At 39.7% G+C, this 17,688-nt stretch overlaps 1 protein-coding gene across 3 annotated transcripts in view; it reads left to right on the top strand.

The window, feature by feature from the left end:
- Positions 1–17,688, top strand: part of ELOVL5 (ELOVL fatty acid elongase 5) — an 80,104-nt gene that overhangs the window by 48,455 nt on the left and 13,961 nt on the right. For all 3 annotated transcript variants that reach the window (XM_003828943.7, XM_003828942.5, XM_034962246.3), the window contains exons 2-3: positions 3,330–3,395; positions 7,080–7,267. In XM_003828943.7, the coding sequence (XP_003828991.3) occupies positions 3,330–3,395; positions 7,080–7,267 (254 nt within the window). The remainder of the gene's footprint in view (positions 1–3,329; positions 3,396–7,079; positions 7,268–17,688) is intronic.

Below are 17,688 nucleotides of genomic sequence, written 5' to 3'. Positions count from 1 at the left end.
TATGTTTATCCCTATTTTGGCAATCCTTTGTATTAATATACAGTAGGTGCTAGATATTTGTGGATTTAATTAGTACATTCCTTTTAGTTTTGTCTTTCATGTTTGGGTAATATCTGTTTCTGACAAGTTCCTCTCCTGATATATTATCAACTCCCCCCCCGCCTTGCCCCCACCTTCTCTTGCTGTCTCTCTAGGGGTGTGTTAGGGCTTACAAGTGGACATTGTGGGTTGTCAGAATGATTGGAGCTCACTGATGGCATTTAGTGGACAGGGACCAAGGACAATTAATGATCCACAATGCACAGGACATTGATTGTTTCCACTGTAATGCCAGCAGTGCCCCTGCTGAGAAGCAGAGACAGCCGTGGGTGGTTGACAGTATTCATCATGGAGCCAATCCTGTGGCAGACATACATTCAGAAACATCTATTGGGGGCTTCCTACATGCCAGACACTGCTCTAAGGGCCTTATTTATATTACCTTATTTAATCTTCTTAAAGGCAGTTACTTTGGTCTTTTCCCCATTTTTCAGAAAGATTAAATAACTTGTCCAAGGTCACATTGCTAATAAGTGAAAAAAAATGGGGGTTTCAAACCCTAGTTTCTTATAATCTAGCAAAAGTCCGTTCATGCTTAATACCTGATTATTTGTACATTTAATGTGACCCATAAGTAAGTAAGTTAATATTACCCATTAGGTAATAGAATCTAGGTTTTAAAATGCCTTGGAGGAAGGTGTCTGTCCCCAGTGAGCAGCTTGTCCATCAGTTATTCAGTCCATTAGTCATAGCCTTTATGACCTTGTTCCTCCTTATTTCCTTTCATTTGGCTGTTTGGGATGCAGCCTAGTGGGGAGCAGGGAACCCTGTGACCTCCATATACATGGCCCACCATGCATCATAGATGAAATTAAATTGTGTTAGTGTGATTTCAGTGTCACAAAATCATGATGGTTGTCTTTCAAAACTTGGATTTTCTAGATGACTTTCAGTAGATGTTGAAAAAATAGACACAGCCAAATTGTCTTTTAGCCAGTGCTCTTCCTGAACCCACCTTGGGCAGAACTTTTAATAGCCTTTAATAGATAAAACATTTCTTATTTAACTGTGTTTTAAAGAGGAATTCTCTTTACGAAACATAAGGCTAAACCTATTCTCTTCAGCACCAGGATTTTCTAGAATTTCTTGTCTCTCCTGAAGTGGTTCAATCTAGGGCAGGAAAGTGGCTTAGGACCAAAATGGCCTTTCTTAGGAATATAGTACATTCGTACCCCCTCATCGTCAGGGAGTACATTCTAAGGCCCCTAGAATGGAAGCCTAAATCTGCAGATAGTACCAAACACTATATTATATATAGTGGTTTTTTTTCCTATGCATACATACCTATAATAAAGTGTACTTTATAAATTAGGCAAAGTAAGATTAACAACAATAACTAATAATTAAATCGAACAATTAAGTAAAATAAAAGTTATCTGAACATGAGCACTTCGATCCTGAGGCAGTTGATCTGATAACCCAGAAGGTTACAAAGTGACTCAAGGGTGAAGAAGTGTCTACGGTGAGGATACGCTGGACAAAGAGATGATTCCCATCCCAGGCAGGATGGAGTGGGACTGCGTATCACGCTACTCAGAACCGTGTGCAATCTACAACTTATGAATTGTTTATTTCTGGAATTTCCCACCTCGTATTTTCAGACTGTGGTTGATTTCAGGTAATTGAAATCTCAGAAAGCAAAACTGTGGATTAAGAGGGGACTACTGTATGTTAAAATCTTAATTGTTGGATTGCAGAAGTGACCTTCTGCTAAGGTTGTATAACTATTGAGGGGTAAAGGTGGCTGACCTGGTTATTGGCAGATGGGTATGGGGAGCTGGTGCCTTCGGGGAGCTGGTGCCTTCGTTTCCAGCCATGAATTGGTGTCAGCAGCCTCCCCAATCCCCCTTGGGCAGGAAAGCTGTCAGGACAGAACCCTGTTAACTACTTTGAAAGTGTCATTGATGGCTCCTCCTATCTCTACGTCCCATCTCATCTGGATTGACTTAATTGTAACTACTACAACCATTAGATGATTTCGTGGATAAAGTAGTTTATCTTAAAATTAGCCAGAGAATACATAACGCTTCAGTGTGGCAAGCCAAGGAAGAGAAGTATTGCTAAATGATTAACAGCTTAGTTAATAAAATCAGTTCTGCCTTTGCCCTTGGATGTTATAATATTGATGATTATTCCTGTAAGAAGAATGGCCAGGAAAGTTGGAAAATCTAGTCAGTATGCATATGAAAAGTTGATTAGCTACCCTCTAAATGTAAATCTTAAATTGGGGAAGGTAGGGAGCTATAGAATCTTAGAAGATGGAGGTAAATCTTTAACTGGTATCTCAAGATGTTTTATTAAGTGAAAATAAGCAAGTAATATATACACACTTCTATATATAATAGTGTTTTTTTAGTTTTTTTTAACTGTGATCCCCACAGTAAGAATATATTTTACATCACAGCTAAGTACATTATACTTATAAATATGATATAATAAAACTAAAGTTTTATAAAACTATATTCATTCTCACTGAGAGCAAAGCATTCTGATTCTCTATTATGATCAATTATTATTTTTAATGCTAAGTTGATATGATCATCTACTAATGGTAGATTTCACCCACAATTGTGAAAACATCCATTTAGCATGACCTCTTTGTGCTCAAAAGAGGAGAAATCTCTGGAAGTATATTGAAGAAATGTTACCATTAGGTTCCTTGTGATGCGTGGCTTGGGGATTGCAGTTGAGGGAAGTAATGAGATTTTTGCCCCTTTTTTAAATTTTTAATACTTGAATTTCTTTTACTGTAGATATGAAGTACTGTAAAATAATAATTGATAAAAGTAACAAGCGGAAAAAACTGTCTTGTCACTGTGGCATTCTGTTCCCTGATATGGCTCTTCCTTGTCTTACCTCAAGTCCTCAGTTGTTGCCCAGACAGGATCTCTTCCTGTCTGCCACCTCTCATTCCAGTTAGTTCCACTTTTTTCCCCACTGAGATTTCAGCTTCACGGAAAGAGTTTTTATGGAACTGAGAAAAGAAGTTCAGAAAACTGGCACTTCATTTATAAAGTGAACTCACAGAATTGTGTCTTTCCTTTTGATCTTCAAGTTAGATCTAGCACAGAAGTCACTTCTGTGAATTAAAAAAATTATTTTAACCTAAGGAACTGAACTTAACCTTGTCTGTAGCATATTCTTTGAAAAGAATTTATTCTTTTATGAAAAAATACTGTATAAAAAACATTTTGACTAGAGATTAATCAGTATCTTTTTTTTCTTAATAGGTTTTCAAATGGAACATTTTGATGCATCACTTAGTACCTATTTCAAGGCATTGCTAGGCCCCCGAGGTAAGGTGGTTTTTGGTTTTGCTTACCTTCTGCAGCATCACTCCCTGCCTATAGTCACTTGTAAATATTGCATGAGGAGATAGTAGAAGATGTTAGCATTTTCTATGATAAGTCTAAAACTTTATCCTGGATAACAAGGAATTTGGAGAAGTCTCTGACAGAGACACCTGCTGTGGGTGGTCCTCCGTTGACTTTAACTGGAGTTTAAAAATACGCTGTAAAGCTTGTAGCCTGAGAATACTATAGATTTCACCATTTTCAGTGGCATTTTTTTCTCAATTCTTGGCAGTCTTTAAGAAAAACTAGTTTCCAAAATGCAGTGTTGCAATAGGAGTTTAAAACCTTTCCCCTTTTACAATTTTAAGGGCTTTTTAAGGTCTTCTCATTTTGTATCATGTTAACTCACTGGTAAATATGCACCTGAACCTTACTTGCTGTATGTTTTAGAAAGTAAATCAGCTCCATATTGCCTTCTTTTGATGTCATCTGTAAAAGTCTTTTAAAGTCTTTTCTATAAAGAACTTCTTAGGCTCACAGAAAAACTAGAAATGGCTTTTAAACAGACAAAAAGAATCTCAGTTTCTCATGATTTTTAAAACACAAAAGAAATAACAAAAGGACTTAGTCTATTAACATGGCAGAGATGAAATAATAGGTTTCATGTCACCTATGATAATAGTGATAATAGTGAAGGGGTGGAGAAAGAGTACAACCTCTCTGAAAGGCTGTTTTGCCTTCTGTTGGAATTAAAATGCACATGCCCTTTTACCTAGCCATTCTACTCCTAGTACTTTATCCTGTGGCTAACCTTGATTAGTTATGCAATGATACATATCAGGATGCTCATTACAGCATTGTTTTTCAAGGAATCATCTGGGTGCCTGTCAGCAGGGGAGAGGTTCTGTAAATTAGTGTATGGCCCATTGAAAAGAACAAAAAAGAATAAGTTAGATCCATGTGTATGTGCTTGGGTTGGGATAGTGCCTTACTTTAGCTGTAAGGGACAAAAAATCCAACTCTAAATGGCTAAAATAATAATAATAATTATTAGCTTGCATTACCAGGTGGAGCAATTCCATAGTTATTTCAGGGACTGTATGATGTAACCAAGGATCCTTGTTCTTGTCATTTTCTACTTTGCCACTCCCAGGTATCAGCAGCTCTGTCCTCAGAATGGGTCCCCTACTTCACACAGTTGTAGGATGGCTACAGCAGCTCCAAGCAGCACATTCAGAGGAAGAAGAAAAAATGTTTCATTTGTGTGGTTTTAAGCATAAGGAAGTTGTTTCCCAGAGCTCTTTGCCAGCTGTCATCCCTCAAAACTCACTGGCCACAATTGCTTCACATGCCCGTGCCTGAACCAGCCACCAGAGAGGGGGTTAGGACCACCACAGATTGACTAGATCCTAAGGATTCTCTACCTGGGGCTGGAGTTCGGGTCAGGTGCCCGGGAAGCACTGTGCGGTGTGGGAGGATGAATATGTGCCAATTTGGAAAGATGAATATTTGTGGGAAAATGAATAAAGCAAAGTGTAAATCAGAGGTTTAAGTTAAAAAAAAAGAGGGAGATTTGTGTGTACTTATTGTTTGTGATATATATGTTCATACAAAATAACAGTCTGATGTTAGTTGCTAAGTGGGAACTGGTTTTCTTAAAATTGACAGCCAAGGCCCAAAGCTGAGAACAAAAGGTGTTGAGCATCCCCTTAAAGTCCCTGGGGCCAGCCATTTCCCTGAATGACTTCTAAGCACAACCAGTTCTGCTGGACTGACAGTAACACCCTCCGTGACCATAGCATAACTAGTGGGGATGGTGTGGAGGGCATGTCCCTCTGAAGCCAAAGCAAGCCAGCCATGAGAGAAATGCTGGGAAAGTTTAGTGTGTACAGTGCAAGAAAGGAAGACTGACTGACAGTTCCCCACGTGGACATATGCTTTATTGAGCCTGTTCTTGTTCTGTGAAATCAAGGTGAAAACGACTGGAGAGAGTAGCAAGATGGTCCAGTCTGGGAGGGGTCAAAGAAAGGGCAGAGCCAGGTGTGGTGGCTCATTCCTGTAATCCCAGTACTTTGGGAGGCCAAGGCAGGTGGGTCCCCTGAGGTCAGGAGTTCGAGACCAGCCTGACCAATATGGTGAAACCCGGTCTCTACTAAAATTACAAAAATTAGTGGGGTGGGGTGGTGTGTGCCTATAGTCCCAGCTACTCTGGAGGCTAAGGCAGGAGAATCGCTTGGACCCTAGAGGCAGAGGTTGCAGTGAGCCGAGATCATGCCACTGCACTTCAGCCTGGGCGACGGAGTGAGACTCCGTCTCAGAATAAATAAATAAATGAATAATAAAAAAATTAAAGAAATGGCAGAGGCTGTCCTCCCAACTGCTGCTTCTCTGAAGACGCAGCAGGTGAATGCTGCATGTGCCTCAAGTTCTGGAGTTGTGAGCCTTAGCGGGTAGTTAAGATTGAGGAGCCACAGGTTTTGGGGAACATAATAGCAGGGTTCAAAGGGGAGCATGCTTTTCAGAGGTAGCTTCCTGGGGTCAGCCAGAGTATGAAGCTGAATCTTTCAGGGGACACATAACACTTAGGGGCTCTGGCTGCCAAGGAGTTTCCCGCCATCCAAGAAGAGGTTGTCAGTTTGCTGCTGGCGGCTGACCTGTTTCCCTCTCCCTCCTCCCTGCCTAAGAAAAGGAATAGGGGCAGGAGAGGCCCTTCCTATACCAGTATCTCCTCTGGATCCACCTAGGTCTTCGCTCTCATGCTACCACTCCTCAGTTTGTTAAATACTGCCCTTTAAATAGGCATTTATCTGATCATTGGTGCTTCACCTTCATGTTTTGTTTTGTTTTTATTTTCATTTTTGAGACGGAGTCTCACTCTGTTGCCCAGGCTGGGGTGCAGTGGTACGATCTCAGCTCACTGCAGCCTCTGCCTCCCAATTTCAAGCGATTCTCCCACCTCAGCCTCCCAAGTAGCTGGGATTACAGGTGTGCAGCACCATGCCTGGCCAATTTTTATATTTTTAGTAGAGATAGTGTTTTGCCATGTTGGCCAGGCTGGTCTTGAACTCCTGACTTCAGGTGATCCACCCGCCTTGGCATCCCAAAGTGCTAGGATTACAGGCATGAGCCACCACACCCAGCCCTTGTTTTGTTTTAAAATCATTGTCCTCTCTGCTGTTGACCATTACACTCATAGCAAAGGCTGCCTTTCTAATTAGTGCCAGTTTCACTAACCTGGCTAAGCAGCACGTTTTCTGAGTCTGCATGTGCTGGCCACACTTGCCGACTGACACACAGCTGAGATGGAGGACTTCAGAGTTCAATCACTGCCATTTCTTGGGTTTTATCACCCTATGTGTAATCTGGTATACCTGGTTAATAAATCCAATTAATGGGAAATGTAGCCGTCTCCTTGTTTTCTTCTTAAGTTCTTTGGAAAGAATATTTTTATTATTATTTTACTTAGCAAAAATCATGAATAATACATTGTTATTCAGAGCATGTAACAAGGAGCTTCACCTTGTTTGATAAGTATTGAAAATCCATGCCTCCTCTCCTGATTGCTTTATTGGAATTAAGAACATGAATACCAGGTGACTTTTATATCATCATGGTTAGAGAAATTTTTTCAACGTTTGAAAAGTTGTGAATGTTTTTATATATCATTAATTTTTTTTAATTTTTCAGATACTAGAGTAAAAGGATGGTTTCTTCTGGACAATTATATACCCACATTTATCTGCTCTGTCATATATTTACTAATTGTATGGCTGGGACCAAAATACATGAGGAATAAACAGCCATTCTCTTGCCGGGGGATTTTAGTGGTGTATAACCTTGGACTCACACTGCTGTCTCTGTATATGTTCTGTGAGGTAAGTCAAAGGTTAACACAGTCTTCCTTTCACATAAATGCACTCATATTGCTGTCCTAAATTGTATTCCTAAATGAGGAAAGGTGGCCGCTTGGGGTGTAGAGACAACTGGGCAAGCAAGTATCTTAATGCGTTTTGAGTGTGTTTTAAAATCGATTTTTCAAAATGTCAGAGTTGTTTGTACAAGTATGCCTTCTAGAATATCTAAAATAGAAGCTTTTGTTATTGATTCTTCTATTATGTTTCGTATGATATTCAAAATTAAAGTATTTTCAGAAATACTCATGCAAGCAAAATACAGAGTGGAAAATGAACAAAATGTGAAAAACACATGTGAAAGCATTTTATTATTAAGCATCTAATAAGTGCCTGCTTCTTGTTTGAAGGTAGGGGAGGAAGGAAGTGGGTGGTACTTGTGTTTGGTATGTTTTGTGGCACGTCACCCTCTCTGATTGGATAACTTGTCAAATCTCAGTTGTTTTTTAAAAGCTAAGAGGAGTGTGACTGGTGAGATCTGCATTTAGGTTTTGAATTGTCTGAGTTCAGGCCCAGTTATTTTATATCACTGCAATGTTGAAAATCACATTTGATGATCTCAAAGGCAAATGTTATAGCTTAAAAATGAAAGAAAAATCAGAATCAACCCTTCTCTTCTCCCTATTTTGAAGGGGTAACACTATAGCCTTTAAAGCTAAAAGGGGGAGGAAAGCTTCCCTCTGGTGGTAAGCAGTTTGTGTACATTTTTCCAGGAAAGCCTACCCACTTTTCATTCTTACGGCACAAACCTATTTCTAACTCTCCTGGAGAATTAAGCCCTGGATAAAACAAACATTCAGGCACTCCTGTATAGGTTTTCAGTGTTTCATTTTGGTTTTAGTTCTTCAGGGAGTAGTAAAGAAGAAGGTAGAGGTGGGAGGAAGAGGAGAGATAGAAACATGGATCTTAAAATTAGTGTTCAGGGGTCAAAATGAATTCTCCATCAGCCTCAGGCCATGATGGTGTCTCCCTGTCCACGTGTGGTGGTGTGCAGGAGTGTGGGCGTGTGCAGGCATATTTGATTATCAGAGGTGTTGCAGCTGTGGGATATCTGTGTCTTGTTCTCCCATGTATGTTTCATAAGCCAAGGTACAGATATTCTGACTAGAATGGTAGATGCTCCTAGCATTACTTTTATGCTTGACATGCCAAGAAATGCTTACAACTCCTTTTTTTGCCTTTTTTTCTGTCCTATTCTAGAATGAAGTCAGTTTAATTAGCCTCCAAGATGGAGAGTTCAGGACTGGAGCCAGGGGAAGTGCACAGGAGTGACTCCTGGCCCCAGCACTATGCACATTTCTGTGTTCAAGGGACAAAACCACAGCAAGCTGTCAGGTTTCTGAGTGAACTGCTTACTTTTCCATAATTGATAGATAATACAGCCATGTCTTTAAGAGAACTCTTACAGAGTTTATTATTATACATGGCAATATTAATAGAGAAAAATATTTCATGTGATTTTTAGAGAACTTAAGCATTTGCCTTAAATGTTTCTTAAGCCCTAGAAATATAGCTATAATTTCATTATTTATCCTCTCTTAAACAGATGATTGCCTGGTAAAGAGGAGAAGAAAAACACTGTATAAAGTACAGCTGTGTGCATCTGAGTGGATGTGGGGGGTTCTGAACACATTGTAATAGAAGGTACAGATTTTCCTCTGATAGCTTGGTGAGAAGACTTTGAGCAGTGACTAAGCACTGAATACAGAAATTTAAGAAATATACAGAATAGGGAAACTACATTTTTAACTCACAGTTTAGAGTACATAGAGAGGTAATAGACAAAGAGGCAATGTTTCCTTAAATTAAATCAAGTTTACAAAAAGCTATCCAGGTCAGATATACCCAAGTTGAAAATAAGCCCTAGCGCTCCAAGTTGATGGTATTCACATTTGGTTTTTGTCCGAGTTTTCTCCTGTACATATGTAAAACCCATCAATAATTCCATTGTCGTGTCCTTTTTCAAACTTCAAATATCATTTTAGCTACACGTTTTTCTGTTTGTTTGTTCTGAGACAGAGTTTCACTCTTGTCGCCCAGGCTGGAGTGCACTGGCGCCATCTCGGCTCACTGCAACCTCCGCTTCCCAGGTTCAAGCGATTCTCTTGCCTCAGCCTCCCTAGTAGCTGGAACTACAGGCATGTGCCACCACTCCTGTCTAATTTTTTGTATTTTTAGTAGAGACAGGGTTTCACCATGTTGGCCAGGCTGGTCTTGAACTCCTGACCTCAGGTGATCCACCCGCCTCGGCCTCCCAAAGTGCAGGGATTACAGGCGTGAGCCACCGCACCCGGCCATTTTTCTTTTTATACTTAGCATTTCTACTCCATTGAATGCTAAGACACAGAAGAGCAGTCATGGAGTTTTACAATGGAACGAACTGAGGAGATCATGAAGCCCCATGGGGCCTCTCATTTTAGAGAAATGTCCCAGGAGTTAGAGCCATTCTTCTGTGATCACACACCTGTAATGGTCATTATTTTAGTTATTATTTACCTTCCTGCTTATCTGCATATTTGGGGCTGTAAAGAATTTTTTAAATAAGTAGTCTTTGGTATTTTTGTTTATTTAATTCTTTGGCATAAATTCACAGCTGCTTTAGCAAGTTCTAGATTAATAAAAATAAAATTAACTGTCACTTAAAGGAGACAGGAAGAAGCGGGGTTTTTTTGTTTGTTTGAGACAGAGTCTCACTCTGTTGCCCAGGCTGGAGTGCAGTGGTGCTCACTGCTTCTCGCCTCCTGGGCTCAAGTGATCTCCCGCCTCAACCTCCCAAGTGGCTGGGACTACAGGAGCATGCCACCACGTCTAGCTAATTTTTGTATTTTCATAAAGACAAGGTTTCATCATGTTGTCCAGGCTAGTTTTGAACTCTTAGGCTCAAGCAATCCACCCACCTCTGCCTCCCAAAGTGCTGGGATTACAGACATGAGCCACTACATCTGGCCAATAGGAAGAAGTCTTGAAAGAAGGGAGACGATCAGAAGGAAATGAAAGGAAGTCACTGAAACTTTAAATTTACTAGAAGGAAAATAACTAAATCCCAGTTTTAAAACTGTGAAACCGAGTTTAAAATGTAGAAGGAATATAGACTTGCTCATAGTTTGTGTACTTGGTAGAAACAAAATTAAAAGGAGAGAAGAGGTATTACTTCTCTATCTCATTAACTTTAGTGTTTATTCCCAGGAAAAAGGTCATAGATCCCTGATTTGGAGCATATTTGAATTAGTGGTATGTTTTAATTTGAAAGTATTGGACTTTATAGCAATCCTTTTTGCTTTTGCTTATTAGGGGTTGTCTAATATCACAGTCCATGGTGAAGGCTCGGAAATGAAATTCCAGGTTATAGAAGAGAAACAGCTTAGTTTGCATTAGTTACTTAGCTTTGTAAAACGATGCCCTTACAGCAAACTTAAAAATCTTGTGCGCCTTTTAGCCACCCGAGATTCAGGGCATTTGTCCTCTGAAGAGAAGCCTGATTTTTTGCACTATCCATGTGTCTTTTCTCTTGTCTCCAGTCCCAAAATTGAGAACCTCTACATACATGGTGCCAAACGGTGGCTTTCCCTCACTCTGCCTTATCTACCTGGTTGGATCAGGTTTCCCCTGACCCACGCAGTGAGCTATCAAAGCCACTTTTAACTCCTTTGTTAGAGTGTTACAGGTGGTTTCCCGCTTAGGCAGCTGCTCTGTCCTCATGTGAAGCCATTTAATGTGTCTACTCTTCTCCTGCTGTGCCTCTGACCTCTTAGACCCTAAGCAGAGAGGATCTAATTGTGTTTGTTACAGTCCAAAAGGGAGCAACCCCGTCGATCTGCCTGTGCCTCCCGAACTGATCCTTCGACTCAGCAGCAGCTGCCAGAAAACAGGGTCAGTGTTGTGCAGTGCACATGGCTTTGAATTCCCCAGGAACACTGTGTTGAAAGGATGGCTGACTCCTTTCCTCAGAAGGAGGCAGGCACTCTGGCCTTTCTTAGCCGATCTGTTATGCGCAGCTCTACTCAAACCCCAGCAACACCAGGCTCTTTCATTCTTCTGGGCTCTACCCCTTAAAACTCCCACTTCTGCCTGGCAGTCTCCCTCTCACTTTTGAGGACTGTGTGGAAGGATCCAATTCCTCTGTGAAGCCATGAGCGTACTAAGGAAGAGGACTCAACTCTAGAGAGTGAATTTTTTTTTCTCCCAGCCTCTTTGGCTATCCCATTGTTCCCACGGACTATGATGCATTCCTTTCAAAGTACTCTTATGATGTGCCCCTTAGCATCCCATCCTTGCCCCACTGACACTCACTGGCCTAGGCTAGAATGAAACGATGTTTTCCCCACCTTCTTCATCCCACTGTTACTATACCTGATTACTCCACCAAATGGATCCTGAGTATTAGAATACAAAAATAAGCAAATGTCGGAACCACATTTTCAAGTTATTTAGTAGTCAAAGATAAATCATGGGTTACAGACAAGATTATTTTTTGAGTATCTGTGATGGTTCCTCCCTTGCAGTTAGAACTATATGTTGTGAATAGTGTGAGAGAATGCGCTTTAAAATATTCAGAACATTTAAAATGTAATTTTGAAAAAAAAAATTTGTAATTTTGAAAAAGCTGGATGGATGCATCTGGCTTGGCATAAATCCAAACTTATCTTTCTTCCCCTTTTCAATTTTTATTTTAAATTGTAATTTTGGAACTATTTGAAAATATTTAAAATAAAATTATATAGATGATATCTGTGTACCTAACAAATGCTTGATTTTTCTTTGTTTAAATAAGAAAACATTACAAAAATGCATCTAAAGTACAGTCCCTTTCCAGACTTCTTCGGAAGTTTGTACAGTTTTTCTCTGGATGTATTTTTACTACATATATATGTGTACATGACAATACATAGTACGTTCTAAGATAGTTTTTAAAAACCATACGTGAATGGTATACTAATTAAACTCTTTTTCAAATAGATTTTTTTCAGTCAGTATATTTTTGACCAATTCATCTTGAGACGTATAGATGTAATTCATTAATTATAATTATGTTAATTATAGTTAATTAGAAATTCATTTTAGCTGCTTTGTATTATTTCAGTGTTGGAATTTATTACACCATTTTATAAGTGTTTCTTTGGATGGATATGTGTATTGTTAGATTGTTTTTTGTTGTTGTTTTTTGAGACAGAGTCCGGCTCTGTTACCTGGGCTGGAGTTCAGTGGCACAATCATACCTCACCCACTGCAGCCTAGAACGCCTGGCCTTAAGCGATCCTCCCACCTCAGCCTCCTGAGTAGCTGGGACTACAGGCATGTGCCACCATGCCTGGCTAATTTTTTTATTTTTGGTAGAAACATTGTCTCACGGTGTTGCCTGGACTGATCTCAAACTCCTGGACTCAAAGTGATCCTCCCACATCAGCCTCCCAAAGTGCTAGGATTACAGGTGTGAGCCACTGTGCCCAGCTATGTGGGTTTATGCAAGTTGTTCAATTAACAGTGTGCCAAGAATCTTCTTAGACATATCTCCTTATGCAAATATGGTAAGTTTTTTGGCCAGATAAATGCATAGGGGTTTAATGACTGAATCCGACAGTCTCTTGTCTTTAATGGGGAAATTTAATTCATTTTCATTTAGCATGTTAATAGTTATTTTATACCTCAGATATTGCAGCATTAGTTGCAGATCACTGCAATAAAATGAGTATTGCAATAAAGTAAGTCATACCGTTTTTGGTTTCCCAGTGCATATAAAAGTTATGTTTACATTATAGTCTATTTAAAGTGTGCAATCACATTAAATCTTAAAAAAAACAGTAGACATACCTAAATTTAAAAATGCTGGCCAGGCACAGTGGTGTACACCTGTAATCCTAGCACTTTGAGAGGCCGAGGTGGGAGAATTGCTTGAGGCCAGGAGTTTGAGACCAGCCTGGGCAACATAGCAAGATCCTCTCTCTACAAAAAACTTTATAACTAGCCTGGCATGGCTCGAGCTTGTTGTCCTAGCTACTTGGGAGGCCGAGTTGGGAGGATGGCTTGTGCCCAGGAGCTCAAGGTTCCAGTGAGCTATGACCACACCACTGCACTCCAGCCTGGGTGACAGAGTAAAACCCTATTTATAAGAAAAAAAAGATAAATTAAAAATAAAAATGCTCCCAGGTGCAGTGGTATGTGCTACACTTTAGTGTAGCCATGTTCGTCAGTGATCTTAGTTAAATCTTCCAGATAACTAGCTGCAGCTTCTATAGCAGCACTTGCTGCTACACCTTGCCCTTTTGTGTTATGGAGATGACTTCTTCCCTTAAACCTTATGAGCTATCCTCTGCTATTTTCAAGCTTTTCTTCTGCAGCTTCATCACCTCTCCCAGGCTTCACAGAATTGAAGTGAGTTAGTGGCTTGCTCTGGATTAGATTTTGGCTTAAGGGAATGTTATGGCTGGTTTGATCTTCTACCTAGACCACTCAAACTTTCAGCAATAAGGCTACTAATGCTTTCTCATCATTTTTATGTTCATACGAGTAGCACTTTTAATTTCCTTCAGTAATTTTTCCTTTGCATTCACAACGTGGCTAACCTGGTACGAGAGGCCCAGCTTTCGTCCTGTCTCAGCTTTCCACCTGCCTTCCTCACTAAGCTTAATCATTTCTAGCTTTTGATGTAAAGTGAGAGACATGCTACTCTTCCTTTCACTTCAGCACTTAGAGGCCATTGTAGGATTATTAACCCAATTTCAATATTGTTGTATCTCAGGAAATAAGGAGGTCAGAGAAGAAAGAGATGGTTAGGGGGAACAGCAAGTCTGTGGAGCAGCTAAAATACAGACAATATTTGTTGAGTTTGCTGTCTTATATAGGTGTGGTTCATGGCACCTCAAAATAATTACAATGGTAACATCAAAGTTCAGTAACCACACACAGATCGCCACAACAGATATAATAATAGTGAAAAAATTTGAAATATTTTGAGAAATATTTTATAATTGTGAGAATTACAAAAATGTGACACAGTAACACATAGTGAACACGTGCTGTTGTAAAAATGGTACCAATAGAGTTGCTTAATGCAGAGTTGCCACAGACCTCAGTTAAGAAAACCTGTAATATATACAAAGTGGAATAAAGCAAAGATGAGGTATGCCTGTACTTTCTGTCACCTTTTTTGTGTATATATGTTTTCTTTGGCCTTCTTTTCTCCTTTACTGCTTTGTAGAATTTATGTAACCATTATTTTTTATTGTACTTATTCAAAAGTTATTCATTCTGTTGAGTGATTACCCATAGGTGTTTACCATGCATTTTTAACTTACAACAGTTTCAGTTGAGTCAGTATTTCTGTTCTCCTAAACAATACCAGGGACCTTAGAGGATTCTAGCTCTGACCCCTCATCTTTCATGTTACTGTTGTCAGGAGTTATTTCTTCCTTTTTTTTTTTAAAAAAAAAAAAGATGGTCTTGCTCTGTTGCCCAGGCTGAAGTGCAGTGACATGGTCATAGCTCATTGTAACCTCAAACTCCTGGGCACAAGTGATCTTCCTGCCTCAGCCTCCCAGGCAGCTGGGACTGCAGGAGCATGCCACTGTGCCCAGCTAATATTTTTATTTTTTTGTAGAGATAGAGTCTCACTTTGTTGCCCAAGCTGGTCTCAAATTCCTGGGCTCTGGCAGTCCTCCCACCCTGGCCTCCCAAAGCACTAGGATTATAGGCGTGAGCCACCACATCTGGCCTCACTTTTTTTTTTTTTAAGGTCCTAAATAATCACCATTATCGCCATCAGTGTTTACTGATTTTCTTTGCTCTGTGAAATTTCTTCTTTCCTTTTTGATTCAATTTTTTTCCTAAGTAGTTCTTTCTATGAAGGGCAATATCTTAGTCTGAGTGTCATGTTATTTGCCTTTACACTTGAATAATATTTTATCAAGGCATAGAATTCTAGATTAACAGTTATTTTTCCTCAGCACTTTGAAGATTTATTCCAGAGAAGTCTGCTGTGGTCCCACTTTTGCTCATTTGTAGGGTAATCTTTTTTCTTTCTAGGCACTTTGAAAATTTTGCATTCTTCCATTCACTCCTACTTCCTTCATTTGTTTTTAATCTGTTTCATCCATCTATTGTGTTTTTAGTTTAAATGGCTATGTATCTTTTACTTCTGAAAGTTCACTGCTTGCTCTTTTTTTATTCCATAACATGGAAGTATTGTCCCCCCCAGTGATATAGATTAGATGACAGTGATCTCCAAATTTAACCATTTGCTGTGTTGCCTTTTTAAGTATTCTGTTAAAAGTTTGCTTACAGATATATCTGTGAGGTAATGCCTCTGGGATAATTATTGTCTGTGTTAAGTTTCTTTACCTCCTAAAACAGAAATAAAGGTTTGCCTAGTGTTCTGTGTAAGCATCCCAAACTAGTATTGTTGGGGGTCATCTCAGGTAAACAGGCCTTTTCCACATAAAGATTTTGATAGGAGTTGAATTTAAGCTGACTTCTCTTTTTCTAAAGAATAATTTATTGTGGGGACCTCACATTATAGGTAAGAATTGATTGTGTTGGAGTTTTTGCTGTGTTTTATACCACATTTCTACCTGTGTTTATAGTGAGAGAGTTGGTTCTGCTTTTGTTCAGTTTGCCACGTTGCTAGAACCAGAAGTCAGTTTTTTTTCCTTTGAATTTCTTTTGAAAATTTGTGATGCTTTTTTATTGGAAAGATGAAAGAAGTTGAGCATTTGGTGACTGAATGCTTTGTTTGTGCTTTCTAACCTCTGTAATTGTGGGCTGTGAAAGCATCTCCCCAGGCTCTGGGTTTGAAGGCCATCTGATGGAACCACAGAGCAGTTGCTTTGGAAACATAATATTCTAAACTGTCTCGTTGTTTTTCTTTCCCTTCAGGCTTTCCTAAAATAGATACGTTATTGTGGGAAAATAGGATTTGGAAAAACACTTAAGCAACCTGGCAATTGATTATTGAATTTTATTTGAAAAATTACTTTGTGTACCAAAATATTTTGAAAAGGCTATTTGCTGTTCTTTTTCCCATTTAGCAGAGGTATAGAGCAGTTGAAACATCTGGTGAAATTAGTACTTACAAGAAATGCCTGATCATTGCCTAAAATACTTTTCACTCTTAGTTTCCTTAGAACTAAAATTCCTTGCTGAGAAAGAAACTTCTCTCAGGGCCTGAAAGGAAACAGTTAGTTGTCCCTAGTGTATCTGACACTGCCCTGAGAGAATGCCTCACGGTAGGGAGAATGGAGAGAAGGATGCAGCTCAAACATCCTTCATTCCTCACCCACACCCAGGGGAGGGGAAGGGAATACTTTCTACAGAGAGGAAGCCTTCTGGCTTGTCCAGAGCCAGGCCTCACTCCTCTAAACTTGCCCCTGCAACACCTGGAGAACTTGGCTCTGCAGCTGGTGTAGCTAGGAGCACATCACTCTACAGATCCTCAACTAAAGTGGACTTAACTCTGCAAAGCAGGCGTCAGTGGGTAGGCTGGAGACCTTCCTTTAAATGACACAAATTATACTTTGGCTGGGACATCCAGCACCACCTTAGCCCTAGTTGGAAGGAAAAGTACTTAACATTTGCCTAAGATCATAGCAAAGACAGATAGTGCCTACCTTATGTCAGGTATTGGGCTAACTAATCTAATGCTTATTGCACTCTTACCATCTGCTTTCTACAGAGGGAAAGTTCTGGGAGGCCTGAACAGGGAGAACTGCTAGCATAAGAGGGCAGGGCTTGAGGATTCAGGGAAAATGCCAGACATACCTGTTTCAGTTTGGATTGAGGACAGGCTGTTTCTTTGTGCTTTGTTTTAAAGACTTCTCAAGTGTACAGAACCTGTCTTTTTTAACTTAGCCAAGAGTGTTACATTCAGCTATAACCCAAGGGTGTTCCTGTTCACAAGGAGAAGGAAAAAAAAAAAAAACACCTGTGGAGGTCATGGGTGTGAAATTATCTTAATGGGCATCCTTATGCTCTGGACATGAAAGATGTGAAATTTAAAAACCACATGCTTTGACCTGGCACTCCCTAATAGCACTGCTAAAATTGGCCAGCTAAACCCTAGAGGAAATAGGTACTTTCAGTTTTGAGTAGTTCATGGTTAATTTTAAACCAAACATCTGCAGAAGAAAAAGATGCAGCTAAAGATCTGCTTTTCCACAGAATTCTTCATGGACAGAGTATCCCTACCATGTTCTTACTAAGAATTCAAAAACAGATGAAGAAGGGCAAAGATGCTTGGAACTGCTGTTTGAGGTGCATTTGAACTGAGAGTCAGGATTCCTTTGTGCTAATCCCAGTGGTACCAAGACCTGGGCTATCCTTATCACTTCTCATTCCCTGTTTTCTCATTAAAAATATGAGCTTATACCAGATCTAAAAAATACACACTTGAGGAC

The sequence above is a fragment of the Pan paniscus genome, chromosome 5 (assembly GCF_029289425.2).
Source record: "Pan paniscus chromosome 5, NHGRI_mPanPan1-v2.0_pri, whole genome shotgun sequence".
Classification (NCBI taxonomy): domain Eukaryota; kingdom Metazoa; phylum Chordata; class Mammalia; order Primates; family Hominidae; genus Pan; species Pan paniscus.
The sequence above is the reverse complement of the archived record's forward strand: the minus strand, read 5'-3'. Positions and strand labels throughout refer to the sequence as shown.